This window comes from Melitaea cinxia, chromosome 5 (genome assembly GCF_905220565.1).
Source record: "Melitaea cinxia chromosome 5, ilMelCinx1.1, whole genome shotgun sequence".
NCBI lineage: Eukaryota > Metazoa > Arthropoda > Insecta > Lepidoptera > Nymphalidae > Melitaea > Melitaea cinxia.
The window spans coordinates 9,833,128-9,853,971 of NC_059398.1; the positions used below are offsets into that span (position 1 = coordinate 9,833,128).

The window sequence follows — 20,844 nt, forward strand, 5'->3', positions numbered from 1 at the left end:
AGGTGTTTTAGGGTAGAAAATTTTGTTTTTTATTCTTCATAATTTTTTACTATAAAAACGTAATAAGAAGTATTAAACAATTTTATAAGTAAGAAACAAATGGACTTTAAATACTGGGGTAAAATAAAAATGGCCGCTGTCTACTGAGCCTGCCTGATAGCGATGTGAATGGACAGTGTTGTGCGCATCTCTGAATTATAGAATTCATGATAAAATTACAACGGATGTAGCACAGAGGGATATGAGAATGTACATCTTTTATTATTTATAATAATTGTGTGTATATTATGTTTACTTTTTTAATGATATTCTATTGGTGTAAAATTCAATAACCCTCAAGTTAGAAAAACGACATGGCGGCTTGACAATCGACCAATGAGAAGCAAGCATTAAGCGTTTCAGAATTGCATGCACCTATTCATATTTCGCGTCATTACGTTTTGGTGCCTTGTTTCTTAGATAATAATCCACATTTGTGAAGTGTTAAGTTATGAACAGTTCATTTTTTTGAGAAAACACTAAAAAATACTGTGCTGAATCGTGGAGCCATTGTTTCTGCAAAAGCGTCTCATAAGGCTGGCATCATGAATGCCTTAGATTTAGGATGAACCTAAATACAATTATGTAGGTACATCGTTTTGTTTTGGTAAACAATTATGTGTTTGCAATACACGTGCGAATTTGTTCAAAATTGACAGTTGTTTATAAGGATGACGGGCAGAGGGGCTAAAAAACGCGGGAGGCCCCCGAAATCAGGAACTTTTGAAAAAAATAGGAAATTTCAATATCATTTATTAAAGAAACCAAAATATTTACAAGCACAAACTGTGGGATCGGGATCTCTCGCAAGTACTCCGTCTGCGTCAAGAGCGTCCTCGCCACAAGGTAGTGACATAAGTAGACGAAGTTCGAGAAAACAAAGAGGTGGAAAATCGCATAAAAGCAAAAGAGGTGGATTGTCAAATGCGTATTCCCGAAGGGGATACAATCCTCATGCTGCTGATTATCATGAATCGGAGTATCATTATGGATCGGACTTCGGTGATGATTACAGCGATAGATCAGAACCTGAAGAAGATCGTGCAAGTGAGAGTTCAGACGGTTCTATAGGTGATGGTGCTGGAAGTGACAGTGATTTTTCGATAAGTAGCTATAGTTCAACTGGAGGAAATCCTAAAAAAACTAATACCAATCTTCTAAGACCTCCAAGTCCAGATCCTCTCTGGTTACAACAAGAACGACAGATACCACAGTTAGACCTTCCTGCATCATCTGATGATTTGATTATTTCCCACCAATTAGTTTTACAAATTGTAGGTATATATGAGGTATTACGGCACTTTAGACATTTAGTCAGACTGTCACCATTCAGACTAGAGGATTTTTGTGCGGCGGTGAGTTGCGAAGATCAAAGTAATTTGCTCATTGAAGTACACATTATGTTGCTTAAAGCTTTGTTACGAGAAGAAGATGCCCAACAGACACATTTTGGACCCCTAGACCATAAAGACAGTGTAAATATTTCTCTCTTTTTGTTAGACACAATGACGTGGCCGGAGGTTTTAAGAATTTATGTCGAAAGTGATAAATTCTTTGATAAAAATGTAGCTAGGATCTTAAACTCTTGTGAATATCCATTTACTACTGTGGAAGATCGTTTGGCTGTGCTTCAATTTTTGTGTAATCAGTTTTTAATTACAAATCCAGTACGAGATGATCTTATAAGTGAAGGTTAGTGTAAACTGATGTTTTTTATATTCATTTAATTCATTAATCTGTTGAAATACAATTTTATATACATGTGTTAATTGTTTGCTTTACTAAAAAAAATTTAACTACCACATGTATCTTACATATTTTACTATAACAATGAAAAACTAAGAGAGTGAATAATTTTGTAATACGTTTGATGACATTGTTTTTGCATTACAAAAAAATATGAAATGTAGGAGATTTGAACTTAAAATACATTGATGTATCCATTTTCATTCATGTTATATTGTGTACATTGTAAATTTGTAATACTTAACTGCTTTGTTATTCCTTAAAGTTGTTGTCTAATGTTTTATGAACCGCAATTTTGATAACTTCTGTATCAATTATGCTACTAAACAAACACCTTTTATTTACTTATGTAATACTATAAGAAATTTGATTGGATGATTCGGGCAAAATATATTTTGAATACTTCCCTATAAATTCATTCATACATGGGACATTTAATCAAATCATATATGTATATGAATGTTGCACACCTCAAACATCCGTTCTTGTACGTCCTAAAATTGGCTGGTAGAGAATGCTTTTATTATTAAGCCCGCCTTTTGTACAATTCTTTAATGTATTGTCCAATAAAGTAGCAATAAATAAATAAATAAATGTTCCATGTGTATTTAGATGTATTATATTTGTTGATTTTTAGCAGTTAATTTTTATACCTTAAAAAAAATTCTTATAATTAATGTTATTTATTATGTACCACTAAACTAAAAGTGATTTAAATAATATATGTGGCTTCTAAACTTATTGATGTTTATATATTTCAGTTCCTATACATTATGACGATCACTGTCGAGTATGTCATCGTTTGGGGGATCTATTATGCTGTGAAACCTGTCCAGCAGTATTTCATCTTGAATGTGTTGATCCCCCGTTAGTGGATGTACCTTCTGAAGACTGGCAATGTGCTCTATGTAAGCAACATAAAACTGTTGGTGTAACTGATTGTTTACCTGATGCAGAAAAACAAGGTTTATTGTGTCGCCACGAACATTTGGGTTTTGATAGGCATGGAAGAAAGTACTGGTTTATTGCGAGAAGGATTTTTGTGTAAGTACCTCTTTATTGAATAACATTTCAGAACATAATAATATATTTTCAAATAATTATGGAATTTAAATTAGTCACTTATTAACTTGATATTAAATTACCAATTTAAATGATTTAGTATGATGATGTATTTAACATATTTTTGTTTTAATGAAAATAGTGAGGCTGAAAATGGCGATGTATGGTATTACACAACTGCCCAACAATTTGAAAAATTGTTGGAAGTTTTAGATGCAACGGAAATGGAAGCTCCACTTGTCCGTGAATTATTAGAAATGAAGCAGGAAATATTACGGCAAATGGATGTAACTGAAAAATTAACTAATCAAGCTAAAGGTAATCGTAAATCGTATCTAGAAGTTGAGAATGCTAATATTATTAAATTGAGAAAAGTTAAAGAAGAACAGAATAAGATAGATCAAGAAGCTGAATTTAAAATAGGTGTGAAGGATGAGTCAGAAATATCTATGGTCACCGATGGAGATGTTGTGAATGAGGTCACTATAACCAGTGATGAAATAATAAAAGACGATAATGACGACATTGAAGAAGAGGATCCCAAAAAAATAAAAAATAACTGTACACCTAAGCTGAAGTCCTTAATACAAAAGAAGAATGATGACAGTGAGTTTACTTTTCATACTGTTTTGCAAATATATATTACCTAATAATTGATATTTTTAATTAAAAAATGATATGAATAAAATCTAATTGAGTGTCTTTTGCAGTTCCAGAACGAGTTACAAGATTAAAATCAAACCAAATTTCAAATGGAACCTATTTATTCAAATTAGGCAATGAAAATTCATTTAAAAGTTATGTTAATCAATATACGAGTAATCCATTAGCTTTAAATAAACCTCAAAGGAATGAGGAAAGAGATAAGAAGCGATATATTTCACACAAGTTTTCTTTGTCATCAGGACAAGAGTTTAAATGGGTTGGCTTGTTAAATGGTAATATTAAAAATAAATTCTCTTTTCTTAAATTGTTTCTATTTGATAACATATGAATTTATATTAATGTAAATATTTTCAGCAACAAAACCTTTATTTGTCGCCACACTGAGGCAAACATTGCTACAACTAGAATCTAATATAGTTCTGCAATTTATGCATCCAAATTGGACATTGTTACGGAAGCCGTGGGTTCAGGCTGTCCAACTTAGTCAGGCACCAAGGGACTTTGCTAGAGCTCTATGTGTATTACAGGTATTTATTATATTTTTATTTAAAGTTTATGAAAATTATTTATTTAAACAGCTTTCATTAAAAAAAAAATTATCAACAACAGGCATGCATAAAAAGTGCTGTATGGGTACCAGCATGGCATGAGCAATTAGGCCATGTAAGACTTATACGTACTACTGCAGTTGAGAGAGAAGAGCGGAAAAAGCTGGATAAAAGAGAGAAAAAAGAGAGGGATGAAGAAGAAGAGCGATATAGAACTGCTTATAACTTTGTGAAGTATTCTCTAGGGCTGAGACACCAGGTAACATTAATTATAAATAAATAAATATCTACACAGTACACACACAGTCGCTTGTTCCTAAAGTAAGCAACTTAATGCTTGTGTTATTGGTACAATAATACATATATAAATATATAAATCAATATATACATTACACCCAGACTCGCGGTAGGAATTGAACCCACAACCCTCGGAGCAGAAAGCAGGGTCACTACAAACTGCGCCAACGGGCTAGTCAAATTAGTATTCTTAAATATTGGTTTTCAATTTTTTAAATGTATTTTCTCCATATGTATTATATGTTTCAGGTTTGGAAACAAAAAGGTGAAGAATACAGAGTACACGGCCAGTGGGGCTGGTTGTGGAATTCTGGTACAAGAAAATTTAAAAAGCGTAATACTAATTCTAAGTTGAGTTTATGTAATGGTCCAGCTAAAGTTGCAGTCAGAGTTAGAGAAGGAAGTGTGATAAAAGTATTAGCAGTGGAACCAAAGACTTACACATATTTAACATCTAATGATACTGTTGACAGAGACGTCTCTGAAAAATGTAAGTACTTTTGAGTTTTTAATTAATTTTGAACATGCAATGTAAACAGATCAATGCACTGTTTTAATAAAATGGAGTTATTTCCTTAATCTTGATTTTGCTTAACAGTAGTGTTTCATATTGTTCGACTAGCTATGCCCATGACTTCATCTGCATGGAATAGTGACTTTGGCCAGCATTTTTTGGATATATTTTTTGGTTTATTTTGAATTATTAACACAGTAGTTTGGGTATTTACATGTTCAACATGATTATTTAAATTGCCATAACTTTTTTGTTTATGAACCAATTGACATGAAACAAACATTAAATGTTAAGTGAAGCTCACAACAATATATTAGTCAAAACCACATCTAAATCGAATAAGTCGAATATATATATTTGTTTTATTATTGGTGTGCGTTTTTTTACAATAGTTTAATTTCAGACCAGCACTTTTAAAACTCTCTAAAATTGCTAGGATTGTCTGGCACTGACAGCTTTTTGCTGTTATAAATATATAAAATATACTAGATGTGCCCGCAACTTCGTCTGCATGGAATTTATCAAAATAATTATGGTTGAGTTTGCAGTTTTAAAAGAAAAATAAAAACTAAAATAAAAAAGCCTAAGTTACTCCTTATTACATCAGCTATCTGCCAGTGAAAATCCTGTCAATATCGGTCCAGCCATTTCAGAGGTTAGCCGGAACAAACACACAAACAGATAGACAAAAATTATAAAAAATGTTACTTTGGTATATGTAGCGTGTATACACATACATATGAATTTAGTTAAAAGTGGTTATTTTAAGATTACAAAGAGACACTCCAATTTTATTTATTTGTATAGATGTATAGATAATAATTAATATACAATACATATTACAAGTTTTTTTTTTCATTAATTTATCGACAATTATATTTATACACATTCATATTTCTCTTATTATACTCTCTCCCTTATTTTCTGTGTTCATTAATAACATCTCACATGCTATCTCTTCATCCTACCACCTGTATGCAGATTATTGGCAAATATATCGTCATTTTGAGCTGACCGAGCTGCATGAGTCTATTAAAACTCTAAACGAAGACCTTTCGGCTTAATAGTCGATTTAACCTATGTGCTAAATCGTTTGGTCTTCTTATTAATCCATCTAAATCACAGGCAATAATATTGTGGGTAGCAGTCATTTAAAAAACCGAATCGATAGTGCTATTCCTCCCATCTTGTACCGTGGCACACCTATACCTTATTGCGACAAAGTTAGGAACTTGGACTTGATTATAGACTTTTTTTTTATGTCACTAGGTCGGCAATCAAGCGTACGGCTCACCTGATGGTAAGCGATTACCGTAGCTTATAGACACCTGCAACACCAGAAGCATCGCAAGCGCGTTGCCGACCCAATCCAGCAATCCCCCCAGGAGCTCTGGTCACCTTACTCACCAACAGGAACACAATACTGCTTGAAAACAGTATTATTTTGCTGTGATCTTCTGTAAGGTCGAGGTACTACCCTAGTCGGGCTGCTCCATATTTTGAGCAGGACATTCCTGCTGTGCCCTACCTCAGTTAAGAGAATAACTTATCATGGATAGCTCATGTCAGCGAGGTCAACAGAAAAATGTACCACACCTTTTACTCTCTGAAGCGTCTCCAATTCTTTTTACCATTTAAAACCAAAATTTTGCTTGCGCAATCCCTTCTCTTTCCCATTCTCGACTATGCAGATGTGTGCTATTTAGATGTGATACAGGAGCTACTTAGTAAATTGGAGCGTCTACAAAATCTTGCTATACGCTTTATTTTTGGGGTACGCAAATATGATCGCATCTCCTACTTTCGTACTAAACTCAAGTGGCTTCCTATCCACCTTCGCCGTGATATGCACATCCTTTATAACATAGTCCACGATCAAGTCTCCTTCTTACCTTCGATCCCGTATCAAATTGCTTTCTATCCCCACATGCTCTAGGCGTTCTTGCATAACAACTATGCTTGAAGTTCCTAGGCATAACCCACTTCCGATTAAATTCCTTTTCTGTAGGCGCTGCTAACCTTTGGAATAATCTCCCAAAATTCATTCAAGAAAGCTCATCAAAGTAGTGCAACTTTGCTCCGCGTTCACACCATCTCTCACTCCCATGGGTTGACTGGAAAAAATCTCTTAGAGATAAGTTCGCCCTTGCAAACTTCCTATATTATAATGGCTATTGTAAAAATAATTAGTGCAATAAAGAATATAATTATTATTATATTTCTAAGATAGAGATATTATTTTTATTAGAGATATCTCTCAAATATATTTTACATTTGCATGCACTACATTATTATCTTATACACACATATATATACAACTACACTATTAGATCCTGAAAAGAACCAAGAACTCCACGAATGCGTTTTTAGCATTGTCTAGAGATTTCAATGCCAATCTCAGCTTTGGTGGAATTACTTGTCCCTTATCGACCTTGTCCGTGTGGGTGTCAGTCTATCTGTTGCGCGGTCTACCCTAAGAAATTCCTTAATAGCTATCGCTTGGTGGTTCCTTTATCTCCCGGGTCCAGAGGCAAGACGAGTTGTACGCCATTTTTGCGGGAGTATTTTATAATATGGACAGAATTCTGCAGCGCCATCGAAGCAGGAATTCACTGTTTTCGTTGGTGTAAGAAGTGGCTGCGGCAGATCTTTGGGCCGCTATTCTAAGTTGGAGGTAGTCAGACTCGTTCAGTGGGAACTCCACGAGGAGCGGCTCTTAAGAGGGGAATAGTATTTGGACTGAAGATTTTAGGGAGCTTAGAAGATCTAAGATCTCCCCTCTGATTTCGTATACTATAACCTCGTGTTTTGCTGGGCCATGAGGCATCCATAATGATTGGCTATTTCATCTTTTACAAAGCCGACCCTCTTAGCGTCCATACTAAACTTATGTGAGCCATCGCCCCGAATGTCCCACCAAATCTTGCGCGCATCGAGCAAACCCTTGCGAACGGATCCTGTTCCATTCGGAAAGGAATTACGACTATTAGGTTTTGATATATTGCTTTAAATCAAATTATGTTAAGTATTTGTGCTAGATGAATGAAGTATATGCACATGTAAAAAAATATTACCTTAGGGCTTATCTATACAAACATTAGTTTGATGATGACAGGCATGGTATCAAATGTTTGGCTTGAGGTTAACCTTTACATTTTCAAAAGTATATACTTCGACATTCAAAATATTATTTTTTGTTACCAACTATTGAATATATTTTTTTTATGAATTCATTGCAAATAATAAGTCAAACTTCACTATTTTCTCATCATATAATTCATAAAACTTCTTTTCAGTACCAGCGTCAATGAAAAATATGAAAGTCATAAAAGAAACTGATGATTTTGAAGAAATCGACGTAGAAAAAGCTCTAAGTTCTTCAACAAGAAGATATTATCCCAAGATAGCCAGAAAATCTAAGTTGGATGATTTTTTAGCCCGCCGTACATATTTAAAGTTTATGGAAGAAAAAAAGCTAGGTAATCTTTTGAGCAATATAAAAAAAGAAGTAGACATTAAAAATGAAGAAGAGAAAAATGTTGATATTGAGAATGACGAACCAGAATTTGACGATGTTTCAACAGCTGTTGATGGAGACATAAAGACCAGAAATGTAACTGTTGCTACTAAGAACGTGGATGCCATCAAAGAGACATATATAAGTTTAAATAATTTAACAAAGCATTATAAATGCTATTCAGCAGGTTGTAATAAACTAGAATTGTCTGCAATATCCACAGGTGTAAAAGTAGATTGTTATTCACCACTATGTATGGAAAAAGGTAAATTGTTGAACCAAATATTTTCTTTTTTAAAGGATGGTACTAATAATTACAATTTTCTATTTGCTGACTCAAAAGACAATAATAAAGCTTCCATATTAGAACAGTATTTACTAGGGAAGGCACCTAATTCCAATGAAAAAATACTGTCTGACTTATTGTCTGCAGTTGCATGTGCACAAGAATGTGATAATAAAAATTCAGACAGTTATGTTAAGAGAAAATGCAATGGAGATCGTAATGACATTTTTAAAACTGAAAAAGGAAATGATAATAATAATTCAATGTGTTTGATAAAATCTGAAAGTACATTAGAAGAATCTGCAGTTCCTGCAGTTGGGAACGAAATGGATATTGATATCACTAGCAATACTCATGAAGATAATGAAGTGGAGATTGGGCCACTTAAAGAGCTAACTGACCATGAGCAACAGGAGAATTTACAATGTGATGACAACAAAGATCGTCCTCCGATACCGAAATTAAAAATTACTCGTGGAAAGTCTTCAAAAATATCTAGTAACTCCAATTTATTTTCTGTTAATGAAAAAGGACATGACTCTTCATATGAATGTTCCTTAAAAACAGAAAAAGGATCTCTTAAACCTCAATATCGTGCAGTTGTAAATAGGCGTTTTGGTTTGACTAGAAATGTTAAAAGAGAAGAGAAAACTTGTGAAGAAAAAATTGATGGTGCTGTTGTAAGGGTATATTCAAAAGAAAATCCCAGTGGAAAGGTGTATCTCAAAAGAGTTCAAACCACAGCTGTAGAGAAGAAAAAGAAAAGAACTCCTGTTAAGTATCCACTATGTTCGTCGTTTCATACAAAGAGCAAAGCTAAAACTATTATGGTTTTACCTCATCATGAATTGAAAAAACTTTGCAGGCAAGCTGGACATAGTACTGTAGCAGGTTTCAGCCATAGTGCTAAGCCAAATCAACTTGTATGGCCCTATCCTTGCGCCAGACCGCTCTTTAAGACTTGCTGGCTATATCGAACTGTTAACTTGCAATGGCTAGCCAGTGCCGCATTGCAACTGCGTATAATGTGGGCGTGCTTGCGATGGGACGACATGGCAGCTAAGCCTGCTACAGGTGATGGTAAACATCAACTCACGACGGACACAGAGATTGTTTCACTGGAATTATTGAAACATCGTCACATAGGTCAGTTTTCCGAGCGAACGCAGTACCTTCGTAGAAAAGTCGTTATACCATTAGAACTGCCAAAGACAGTACGAGAGGTAACTTCTATTCGAAGTGGCTTACGTAAAAGGAAACGTGCTGAATCTCCTCAAAATACTGAACCTCAGGTAAAATTTAGAGCCTTTAAATGTAATTCTTGGTACGATAATGACAAATATAAATGATTGTATTGTTGTGTTTCTGTATATTTTTAGGTAACTGAAGAATGGGTGGACGAGGATAAACTAGAATTATGGGAAGTACGGCAGTACGGCGAGCGTGCTGAAAGAATAACGCCCGTGACTCGCACGTCGACTGGCAAGTTACCGCAACGAAATATTGCCCCGGCGTCTGCTAATGCCTCTGATCTAAAAGACAAACTAGAGCAACAGTTACGTGAACAAAGAGCTGCACATCAACAGAAAAGAGCTCTTGAGTTGTCACAAGGTTTGTATATTATTTTGGTTTTATATTGTTTCGCTAAATTCACTAATGATACAAAGTCTGAGCGGATCCATCATTTAATTATAAATTGTAATCGGTTCACCAATTTATGTTGCAGATAAGTCTAAATCTACACCTAATCAAAGTTCTACTAAAACTACTTTGACATCGTTGCTCACGACGAGTGCCAATACACCGACAGGCCAAAAAACTGTAATAGGAACTAGGAGAATTATTATGACGAAAGGTGCAGACGGCACCACGAGAGTCATAAGTCAGCCAATCGGAGCCACTAAATCGATTTTGGCTTCGGAAGCGACAAAGTCGCATAGCACACCACATAAAGAGGGGCCACAGAAAGTTCAAATTATACGAGCCCCCGACGGTAAAATCACAGTTCGAGGCCTACTGGCCGGGCAACAATTGATACAGATGCCGGACGGCAAGCTACACGTAGTGATGCCCGGACAGCAAGGTATCGCCGGACAACTGGTTGCGGCGTCACCTGTTCCAAAAACCGATGCAAACTCCGTCTCCAACGACACCACGGACAAGGTCGGCGGCGAAAATAAGAGCAACACTCTGAACACCGCGGTCGCTCAGACGCCCCGAATCGCCAGCCAAGCGTCGACGCCGAGCGTGCTGCCCGCCGGCCGCCACATCGTGGTGCAGCCGGCGCAGCAGGTGGTGGTGCAGGCGGGCGCGCCGGCCGTGCTGCTGCCGGGCGCGCTGCTGCCGCGCGCCGCGCCCGCGCCCCGCGCCCCGCCGCCGCGCCCGCGCGCGCCCGCGCAGCAGATCGTCGTCAGCAACCCGGCGCTCGTGCAGCAGATCGCGGCCGGCAAGATCCAGCTCGCCACCGTCAACGGCCAGCAGGTGCTGATCCGCCCCACGGGCAACAACCAGGCGCAGATCGTGGCGCACATCGGACAGAGCCCGTCGGTCGCGCCCGCGGCGGTTTCGGTGGCGGCCCCGAGCCCGGCCCCGGCGCCGGCTCCGGCGCCCGCGACGGCACCGGCGGTGCGTCCGCTCGCCGCCCTCCCCGCGACCGAAACGCAATCACAGCTCACCGAGGATCAAATGATGGAGAAGCGTCTCCTGGCCGGTCAGCCGCCCGGCACCGTGATAAAGACCGTTACCGCTCAGGTGATTATAGTTCGACGGCTTCGTAAACTGGCGACGGACTCTTCGAATCTACCGCTCGACTCACATCGTTCGATTTGTTAAAGGTCATGCAGACGAGCAGCGGCCCGAGCATCGTCCTCCAGGGCCTGCACGGCTACTCGCTGACGCCGCAGCAGCTGGCGCTCGTCCAGCATCAAGTGAAGCAGCAACTCCTAAAAGGTAAAAGTCTGAGCCGACGGCGAGATCCGGTAGCGGTCCCTCCGACGTTATAAATGTGTCGTCTCGTTTCAGCGCAAGAGTCGACGGGCAAGCAGGGCATGCTGGGCCCGCGCAAGATGTACCTGGCGGTGCAGCCGGCGCCCAGCGCGCCGCCGCCGCTGACGCCGGTGACGCCGCAGCCGCTGGCCGCGCTGCCCGCGCTGCCGGCGCTGCCGATATTGGCGCCGCCCGCGCCCGCACACCAGGTAATCTATTATTTTTAGGAGCGGGGAGCGGGATGCGGGGTATGTGTCGAAGCGTGTCGTAAATTCGGAAGGGAAGTCGTCGCTTACGGTGTCGTCTTTAGTCTCGTTGAAGGCGGGAATTTATTTTTGGTAAAAATAAGAAAAAGTTATGGAGTATAACTAAAACCGTAAGAGGACGATTTCTACTTCTGTTCGAAATTTACCGTCCTAGCAAATTCTAACGATGAGTGATTCGAACACAGTATTAGAATTTGGGTTAATTCATCCCTTAGGAAAATCGAGATGAACGAATGTGATTAAAGTTACTGACTTAAGTTACGCTAATCTGTAACTATTTAAAAATATTTTATTACATATAAAACCTTAAAGAATTAGACACAAAAATTATTTTATAAAAAAAGTGCGTTATAATTTGTATTCATTTCCTGTACAATTTTATGTATATAATCCACCCATCCAATATTATTATAATCTTCATTAGTGAAAAAAATATTAGGCAAAAGTTTCATCCTCTGCATACATTTTTTAGTCTATTAAAATGTTTTCTTCTTGTTAGTCAATTATTAAATACTTTATTTTGTGAAGCACAATCAATTCTCGTGTCTCGCTTAGTCTTTATGTGACATTTTTGTAATACATTACAGATACACAACATCACCAATATATAATTTCTTACTGTTTTAATTTACTAGAATATCAAACATTTTAGCGGTCGAAATAAACGTTATGTTTGGCTTGAATCCATACTCTTTTTCGTAAACAATTTGTAAATTGAAAACATATTTAGATATTGCTAAATATTTAAGCATAATTAATAAGGTACTGTGGTAAGACTGGATATTTTTAAATATTAGGAACATTTAAATATGCAGCAATAATTTTAGTAGTTTAATATATTCACCAAAGACTTCAATGTAAATTTGTATGTAGAAAATGTAATTATATTTTAAGAATTTACCTATCACAATACACAATTATATCATTACAACTCGATATCCAATCGATAGTCAGTATATGCCGTTTTTTTAATATTTACGACTTAATTATATTATTTTATACATAGCATAATACATGGCACATACTGATTTACAATTTAACTTTTATAATTACAATTTTACAAAATTATTGAAAAGTACTAGCGCCGCCCTCCTTAACATAAACTCTTAAATGTTTTGTTTTTAAAATAATATATAAAAATAGTATTAAACTTATTGCGTTTTGGAAATGACAAGAGTCTAGATCAATAGTCTAGATCTACAAACTGCACTAGCGTTAAATAAAAATTATCTTTTTTATGTTAGTTATTAATAATTGATTTTATTTATTACAATCACATAAGTGCTCAAAATATCAGATCATGTAATGCAAGCAAGCAAGCAGCGCAAACAGCTTAACCGATCACATGATCCGTTCTAATTTTATCAATTTCTTTCTGAGTCTTCTAGTTGTTAATTAGTTGAGTTTCAAGTACCTTATAACGTACAGGTTTTTCACCACGCTGTGATTACCAGTTGCGAGTGGTACGGAGAACGCACCGTCACGGCAGATGGGCGTTAGACGTGTTGGCATAATAAAATAATAATTAACGGTATATTTAATATGTATTTAAAACAAAACTCACGATATAAATTTTAAAACTAGTGAAGCCCAACTTTTCCACAATTTCTCAACAACATCATTTGATAATAATCTGGTTTATAATAGGCTCTTTTTTTTAAATGAGGTTGAACCTAAAAGTTTTTAAGAAAATTACAATAAGTTAGACTTAGTTTAAAAGGCTTTAAATTGATTGCAATCTTCAGTAGTAGTATCTGAAAAAAATATGTACATAAATTTAAATCTCTTCAAAATCGTGTGTCAAATAGTAAGTCATCACTGTCAGGTTAGCCATGTCCCTTGACTAATTAAATCTTAGTAAAACAGCACGCTGTGTAAATTTACCAGTTGAAGTAAGCTATTTAAACAGTCGTTTTAATTTACTGTGATTTAATCTGTCAACCGCGATGAGTCATTATTTTCTCAGCGCGTATGGGTATTAGTTATTTTGACCTACCGAAAAAGATTCTTGGACTTTCATATTAATGGAATGGCAAACTGGCAAAATTCGCAACAAAATTGTCATTACAGTTTTTATATTTTTGACAGATTGAAATGTTTACAACATGTTACTGACTATAAATGTTAAATCAAGTGTCAAATCTTTAGTAAGATATATGTAAGATATACTCAATCAGAGGTTACAATCCCAGTCCGTGTTACTCCCAAAAACTCTAATCGAAAGTTTTATGTTAAAAATAAACTAAACTAACAAACTGTGTAAAAAAAAAAGATAAATTAATACAAAGTAAGAAATTTTTAGTTGACGCTAGTGCAGATTTTAATTGGCGTGCCCATTTCAATTTAGAAGTTAATTAAATTAGGTTTACACTTGGTTTTAAATGTTGACTTTTAGTACAATATTGTTGCGTGTTTTTTTACTGTTGACGTAACTATTTGTTTAGAACTTTCTCAAAATTTCTAAAATTACAAATAATAAATGAATAAAATATCAAATTATAAAATGTATGTCTAAACAAAAGTGGGAGGTTTTCAATAATTTTGTATTACTCTTATTGCTTGCACAAATTTCATGGTTTATACAAAGTATATGCCGTTATTGCATTGGATTTATAGAAACAAAAAAATATTCTTGACATTGTTCAAATAGTCATATTACGAGTATGTATTGGTTTGCACATATCTAGAAAATTATTCGAATACCAAACTAGATTGAAATAAAAGTAGTAATTATTAAGAATATTTGTTATTTTCTATTTTCCAAATTCTATTATTAATTATTAAATTTGTAAGTAATGGTTAAGATTTGTTACTGCTTATCTACACTAGTACGAATTCAATAAACTGATATATTATAACACTATGAGTTCATTTATTCGAACTATATATAAGATTTTTCTCTCAGAAATTAGAAGTATATAGAAGATTTTAGTTGAAAAACACGCTGTGGATAGCACTGCTTGTTCTCTTCTCTATTTGTCTAGTCTACATAAGGTATATAAATCAAAATAATTACAATATAATTTATATTGTTTAAATTAGTGACAAAGAGAGCAATCTGTGTTTTGACACAGTTGTTTAGAAGTCATAAATTTGTTTACGCAATTAAATGTTTAATGAAACCTGATTTTGGCAAGTATTTAGAAGGTTTCCCCTAGTAAACCATATTAGGAAATTTAAAAATATATATTGGCCAACTGTAACTATTCCTAAATAATTAGCTTCAGCTTTCTACCAGACATTTATTTTTACTTTTAGAGAATACATATCGAATAAATAAATTCAATAGTCATACTTTATAATATTTATCAATATTTTTAGTGTGTTTTTCGAAATATTTTGTGCAACTGGTAAGAGGAATTGCTCATACACCACCTGTTTATATGTATGTAGATCTAATATTCAAACCATTTATAATAAATGGGTAGTGCAATATGATGATTGAATAAAAATTTTAAATAATTTTTGACTTTTATTTATCTCAGTCCTTTTATTTGTTTACGTAAATTGATTTTCTTTTTTTATTTATTTTCATTTACAATGCTTGTGGGGGTGTATGGGCAATCGATTACTAAATGTATATATATTTAATTATGGAAGTTATTATAGAAGTAACCTAACATCATTTGTTAAAATAATATGTAAATATTTGTTATTGCTGCTATTTAATTGTATCTATTTGTTCTTATATATTCCCACAAAGAATTTTTGTTATTTTTTTTCTATTAAATTTGGTTTTTTAACGTTTATTCGTTTATTTTTTGTTAGCACGTTTTAAGTGACATATTTTATTACTTTTCCTTTTAGGATAGTAAAGCAGAAGATAAAATAAAGCGACAACCTTTATTTAATGGTGAAGATCATGTCGCTGAGGCCGTTAGTCATAAAGAGGCAATACCATCTAAGCCTGAGGATATACCAGAAAATAATACTAAAACTGATATTATTAATTCCGGCCACGACGGAGCCCAAACTAATAAGTTTGTTCTCACTCCAGATTACATACAGCAAAGTAAGTATTGTTTATTTTAATAGATACAAAGATACAATTATGTATTTTTTAATATTATTTACTACACGTATAAGCGTTAAACAATGAGAAATGAAAGTAAATTTTGAGTGTCGTAGTAGACTCGAAAATTACTGAGTACCATAAAAACTCGATATTTAGTTTGCATTCTTATTATTTATAGAACATACATAGTGAAGTATACAGTGCGCTACTACTACTAGTTATTTCCTATTGCCTCAAATGTTTTTACATTAAATGCAAGTAAAGGGTATCAAAATATAATTACATTGTTAATAGCAAAGACGTGCAAGTTCATCTCGTACATTTGAAAATTTCTAAAAAACCAGGGTGAACAAGGGTTAGGGTAAAACTATACAGATCCACAGTCCACTGCTGCCAAATTTCTTTTTTTTTAATTCTATGAAAGAGTTTGTCTTTTAATCTACCCTATCGTTTTACTGCTAGGTGATCGGTAAATATGTTCTCGAATTTCTTCTGGATCATACATATTTCCACGATAATTTTCTTCAACGCCGATCACGAGGTGAAATTTTAACTCGCGACCGTTTAGGGTCGACGCCGCATTCTACACAAAATTTTATCTCGATACCATTCTTAAAATATCTCTATCTATTATTTGGTCATTTCTTACAGCGATAAAAAGCGCGCTAAAGCAGGAGAACTTAAACCCCGAGATCGAGGAGAAACTCCTTCAACTGCAGCGCTACCAGGAGAAGCAGATGAAGCCGGAGGCGCCGGTGGAGCGCGAGGTGCGCGTGCTGCCGGCGCGCTCGCCCTCGCCGCAGCCGCGCCGCCGCGGGCCCTCGCGGCACGACGACGACGACGAGTGGGTGGAGAGCAGCCCGCGGAAGCGCTGCCGCGCGCGCGCGCCGTCGCCGCCCTCCGTGCCCACCACCCCGCCCGCCGCGCCGCCCGCGCCCTCCGCGCCGCCCGCGCCCGCCGCGCTCCCCGCGCCGCCCGCGCCCGCCCCGCCGCCGCCCACGCCGACCGCCAGCGCCCCGCCCGCCGCACCGCTCGCCGCGCCGCTCGCGCCCGACGAGCGCCGCCGCGCCGCCTCCACACACTCGCGCCTGCTGCTCCTCTACAAGCACAAAGAGATGCTCAAGAAGGACATAATTAAGAAGCGGGGCCTGCTCGAGAAGGAGCTCGGCGTAGAGATTCAGGTAGGTTTCGTCAGAACGCTCACGAATGGGAGATCGCTCGACGATTTTAAAGCCCTACGTTAAAAATTTACAGTATACAACTATCACAATAGCTTACGAATTGCACTAAAAAGTTACCTCATACCAGAAGTTCATGTATCTATAGAAACACTTGCACGTTTTGGCTTCGATGGCTCACCGGAAGCTGGAACGTTCCGCCCTGGATCAGATCAGAATCATTGTGGCATATAGCAATCACTATTTCATACCATCATCACCATTTTCCGCGATCGTTAGGTTAGGTTTTAAAAATGACAGCGGTATCTCCGGTCCCCGGAGCGTGCACTATAGAGCCGTGTGTCGCAGAAGGAGCTGTCGGCGGAGCTGGCGCTGCGCACGCGCGCGGAGCGCAGCAAGCAGGAGGAGGTGCGCGGCAAGAAGCGCGCGGCGGCCGGCGCGCCCGACCGCCGCGGCGGCAAGAAGCCCGCCAAGAAGGAGAAGCTCCTCTGCGTCTGCCGCACGCCCTACGACAACACCAAGTGAGTACTTGCAAGCGCGTGTTTACTCTTAGTCCAAAATGGCCATGGCGGAACGGCATTCTGCAAGGGACGTCGCAAGTCGAGCACGATCATTTTTTTGCCATAATGGAGTTTTAAGAATAAACTCACATGTGTAAACAAGATACCTAAAAAAAAACGAGTGTGCTTTAGAACACACGACTGAAGTAAAATTTCTTTGGTAATAGGCCAGCACTGTGTCCAGAAACGTGCGTACGTATACAACTTGCTATGAGAGAAAGAGAGGAAAAAAATGTGTGCTCGCTCCTCTCTCTCTTGATCCGTTCGTCTCGCCTGATCACACTTGTCGTAACGCTCTCGTCACACATTCACCAGCTTACTCTCCAAGTCAAGCGTGCGTAACTGAAGTTTTACTTCAAAAATTACTCTATTTAAGCGATATAAAAAATGCGGCCTAAAAGTCAGCTGAATATTTTCTAATTAAATCGATAATTTTATTAATCGGGTATTATATTTATAAAATATTGAATCTTTATTAATTGATTTTTTTCCGAAATGTTACATCCCTATAAGATACGCTGCTTTTGCCTTTTTTCCTTAATTTATAGACGGTAAGCTTTATTGGACCGGTGCACTGAATCTTAAAATACGACACTGGCTGCCTGAGTTAACCGCCCCAGGGCTCTTTGTGTCTATCCAATAAATCTCAATTTGTACATTTTATGTCGTTCGATACAGGTTCTATGTCGGTTGCGAGCATTGCAGTAATTGGTTCCACGGTGACTGCGTCGGCGTTACGGAGGAGATGAGTAAGACGATGGAAGAGTACGTCTGCTCGGAGTGCCGGCGAGCCGAAGAGACTCAGGAGCTTTACTGTTTGTGCCGGCAACCCTATGACAATTCGCAGTATGTGTTCGATGATCGACATCGGCTCTAAATATGATATAATATACGATTATCATTTATATTAAATTATCTATATCTTCTCTTACGTATTATTATAATATCCTGTCTTTACAGGTTTTATATCTGCTGCGACCGCTGTCAAGACTGGTTCCATGGCAGATGTGTCGGAATTTTGCAATCTGAGGCTGATAACATCGACGAATACATTTGCCCTAATTGTCAGAAAAATAACTCTGTTAATTATGCTAACATGAAGGAACTCACACCCAAAGATTTTGAAAATCTGAAAAGGCTAGTAAAACAAATACAACTTCACAAAAATGCGTGGCCTTTTATGGAGCCTGTTGATCCCAGAGAAGCTCCAACTTATTACAAAGTTATAAAAGAACCGATGGGTTTGTACTTTTTATTTATTTTAGTTATGCATAGTTTAGCTTACAACAATGTATCAGGGGTTTGTGTTGTGATTAACATTATTATTAACTAACTAGCTATTTATGCATGTTAAATAATAAAACAGAACAAATTTTATCATTATATTTTCATTATGCTGGCCGTGTTGACCCATTTCGCTAGGTGTAATTTTATTTTCGTTTAACAATACTGTAACTTACGTTAATTTTGTGTTCCCGTATCTCTAAAACTATGCTTCCATAAACATACAATTTAAGGTAAAGTTTATTATCGTACAATGTATTGATGATGAAATAACTTTTATTCGTAAGAAGTAATATGCCAAGCTTTTGTCATAATGCTCATATTTTAATATATATTTTGAGATCTACTGAAGACGAAAAATTATTGTAGCATATTGTATTAACATATACTTACAATAACATAAGCAGATATAGTAAAGCGAGAGTGCTCTTTCATCTCTCTTTTTTTGAAACTTAACAGTATGACACTCTCAAATAATACAGTTTTCTACTGGAAAGAGAATTTTCAAAATTGGTTTAGTAGTTTCAGAAATTAGTCCCTACAAACCTAAAATTATACATTACTCTTTATTATATTAGTATTATTAGATTTACCAATATTCATGAAATATTATTATAGCGTTTTAAATCGATTATATTAAAACGTTTTATACATATAATAATTATATTATTACTAGCTGACCCCGCAGACGTTGTTTTGCCATATATGTTATTAAACACCCCCGCCCCTTATAATTTAGGGGTTTGAAAAGTAGATGTTGGCCGATTCTCAGACCTACCCGATATGCACACAAAATTTCATAAAAATCGGTCCAGCCATTTTGGAGGAGTATTTTAACTAACATTATGATACAAAAATTTTATATATAAGAAGATTATTTTCATATATGTAATGATTATATTTAAGAATAAAAAAAAAATAAGGTGGTACGAAGTTTGCCGTGTCAGCTAGTAAATATATATAAATCCAAATATTACACCCAGACTCAGGCGGGAATCGCCATCGCCGCCAACCCGCAACCCACGGAGCAGAAAGCAGGGCCGCTACAAACTGTGCCAACTATTAAAGCTATCTAATTAATTTTTTTGTTATCTTTACAGATTTGCAGACAGTGGAAAGAAAGGTTAATGAACAGACTTATAGTACATTGAGTGAATTTATTGGTGATATGACTAAAATATTTGACAATTGTCGTTATTTCAATCCAAAGGACTCTGAATTTTATCGATGTGCTGAAGGTTTAGAAGCTTTTTTTGCCCAAAAAATAAAATACTTTCGTGAAAAGTTGTTCGAATCTACACAATGATAATAAGTGCAGTGCATTATGAATAGAGACAGTGTATCGCCTCAAAAGGCAAATATTTAATTTCGTTAGCGTTTGCTATATTTGTTATCTGTAACACTTGTATATTTAAAAGAACATGTGATGAAATTCAAAGATAAAAGTAATTTGTAAAAATATCGCTGGAGATCAGTTGAGTCAGTCAGTTCAATTTTCATGTTAAGTATTTATTGTATTTATTAATGCTATACATTTATAATAATCTACATTAAAGCTGACACTCATTTGAAATGAAGCTCTATTATAGAGGATATGATTATGTATAGTTTGTGAAAAATTGTATTAGCCGATATGACTATAGCGACCTTAATTCTAATTAACTTTAGTTTAAGTATTAAGTAAACATTGTATGTAAGAAATAAATTTTATAATATAAACATTACGAAAAATTTTGCTTACTCCCTTACAGTCATGTGTTTGAAATCATTACTGGTTAGTGGTACTTGGTGCGTCAAAATTAGTCTCCATCAGAAGGTATCGATTTAATTAATGAATTTATTAAACAAAAATGGCAATGGACAAGTATATATACAGAGACA

The 20,844-nt window shown here is 36.4% G+C and overlaps 1 protein-coding gene across 1 annotated transcript; it reads left to right on the forward strand.

Moving 5' to 3' along the window:
* Positions 1-675: 675 nt before the first annotated feature.
* LOC123653560 (nucleosome-remodeling factor subunit NURF301) lies at positions 676-20,687 on the forward strand. Its single transcript, XM_045589554.1, has 18 exons — positions 676-1,731; positions 2,547-2,829; positions 2,990-3,453; positions 3,558-3,785; positions 3,868-4,040; positions 4,123-4,320; positions 4,608-4,848; positions 8,169-9,967; positions 10,055-10,286; positions 10,402-11,426; positions 11,510-11,624; positions 11,697-11,830; positions 15,734-15,938; positions 16,593-17,122; positions 17,468-17,640; positions 18,358-18,525; positions 18,640-18,920; positions 20,064-20,687. The coding sequence occupies exons 1-18, from the start codon at positions 711-713 to the stop codon at positions 20,267-20,269; spliced, it is 7,476 nt and encodes a 2,491-aa protein (XP_045445510.1). The 5' UTR covers positions 676-710; the 3' UTR covers positions 20,270-20,687.
* Positions 20,688-20,844: the final 157 nt, after the last annotated feature.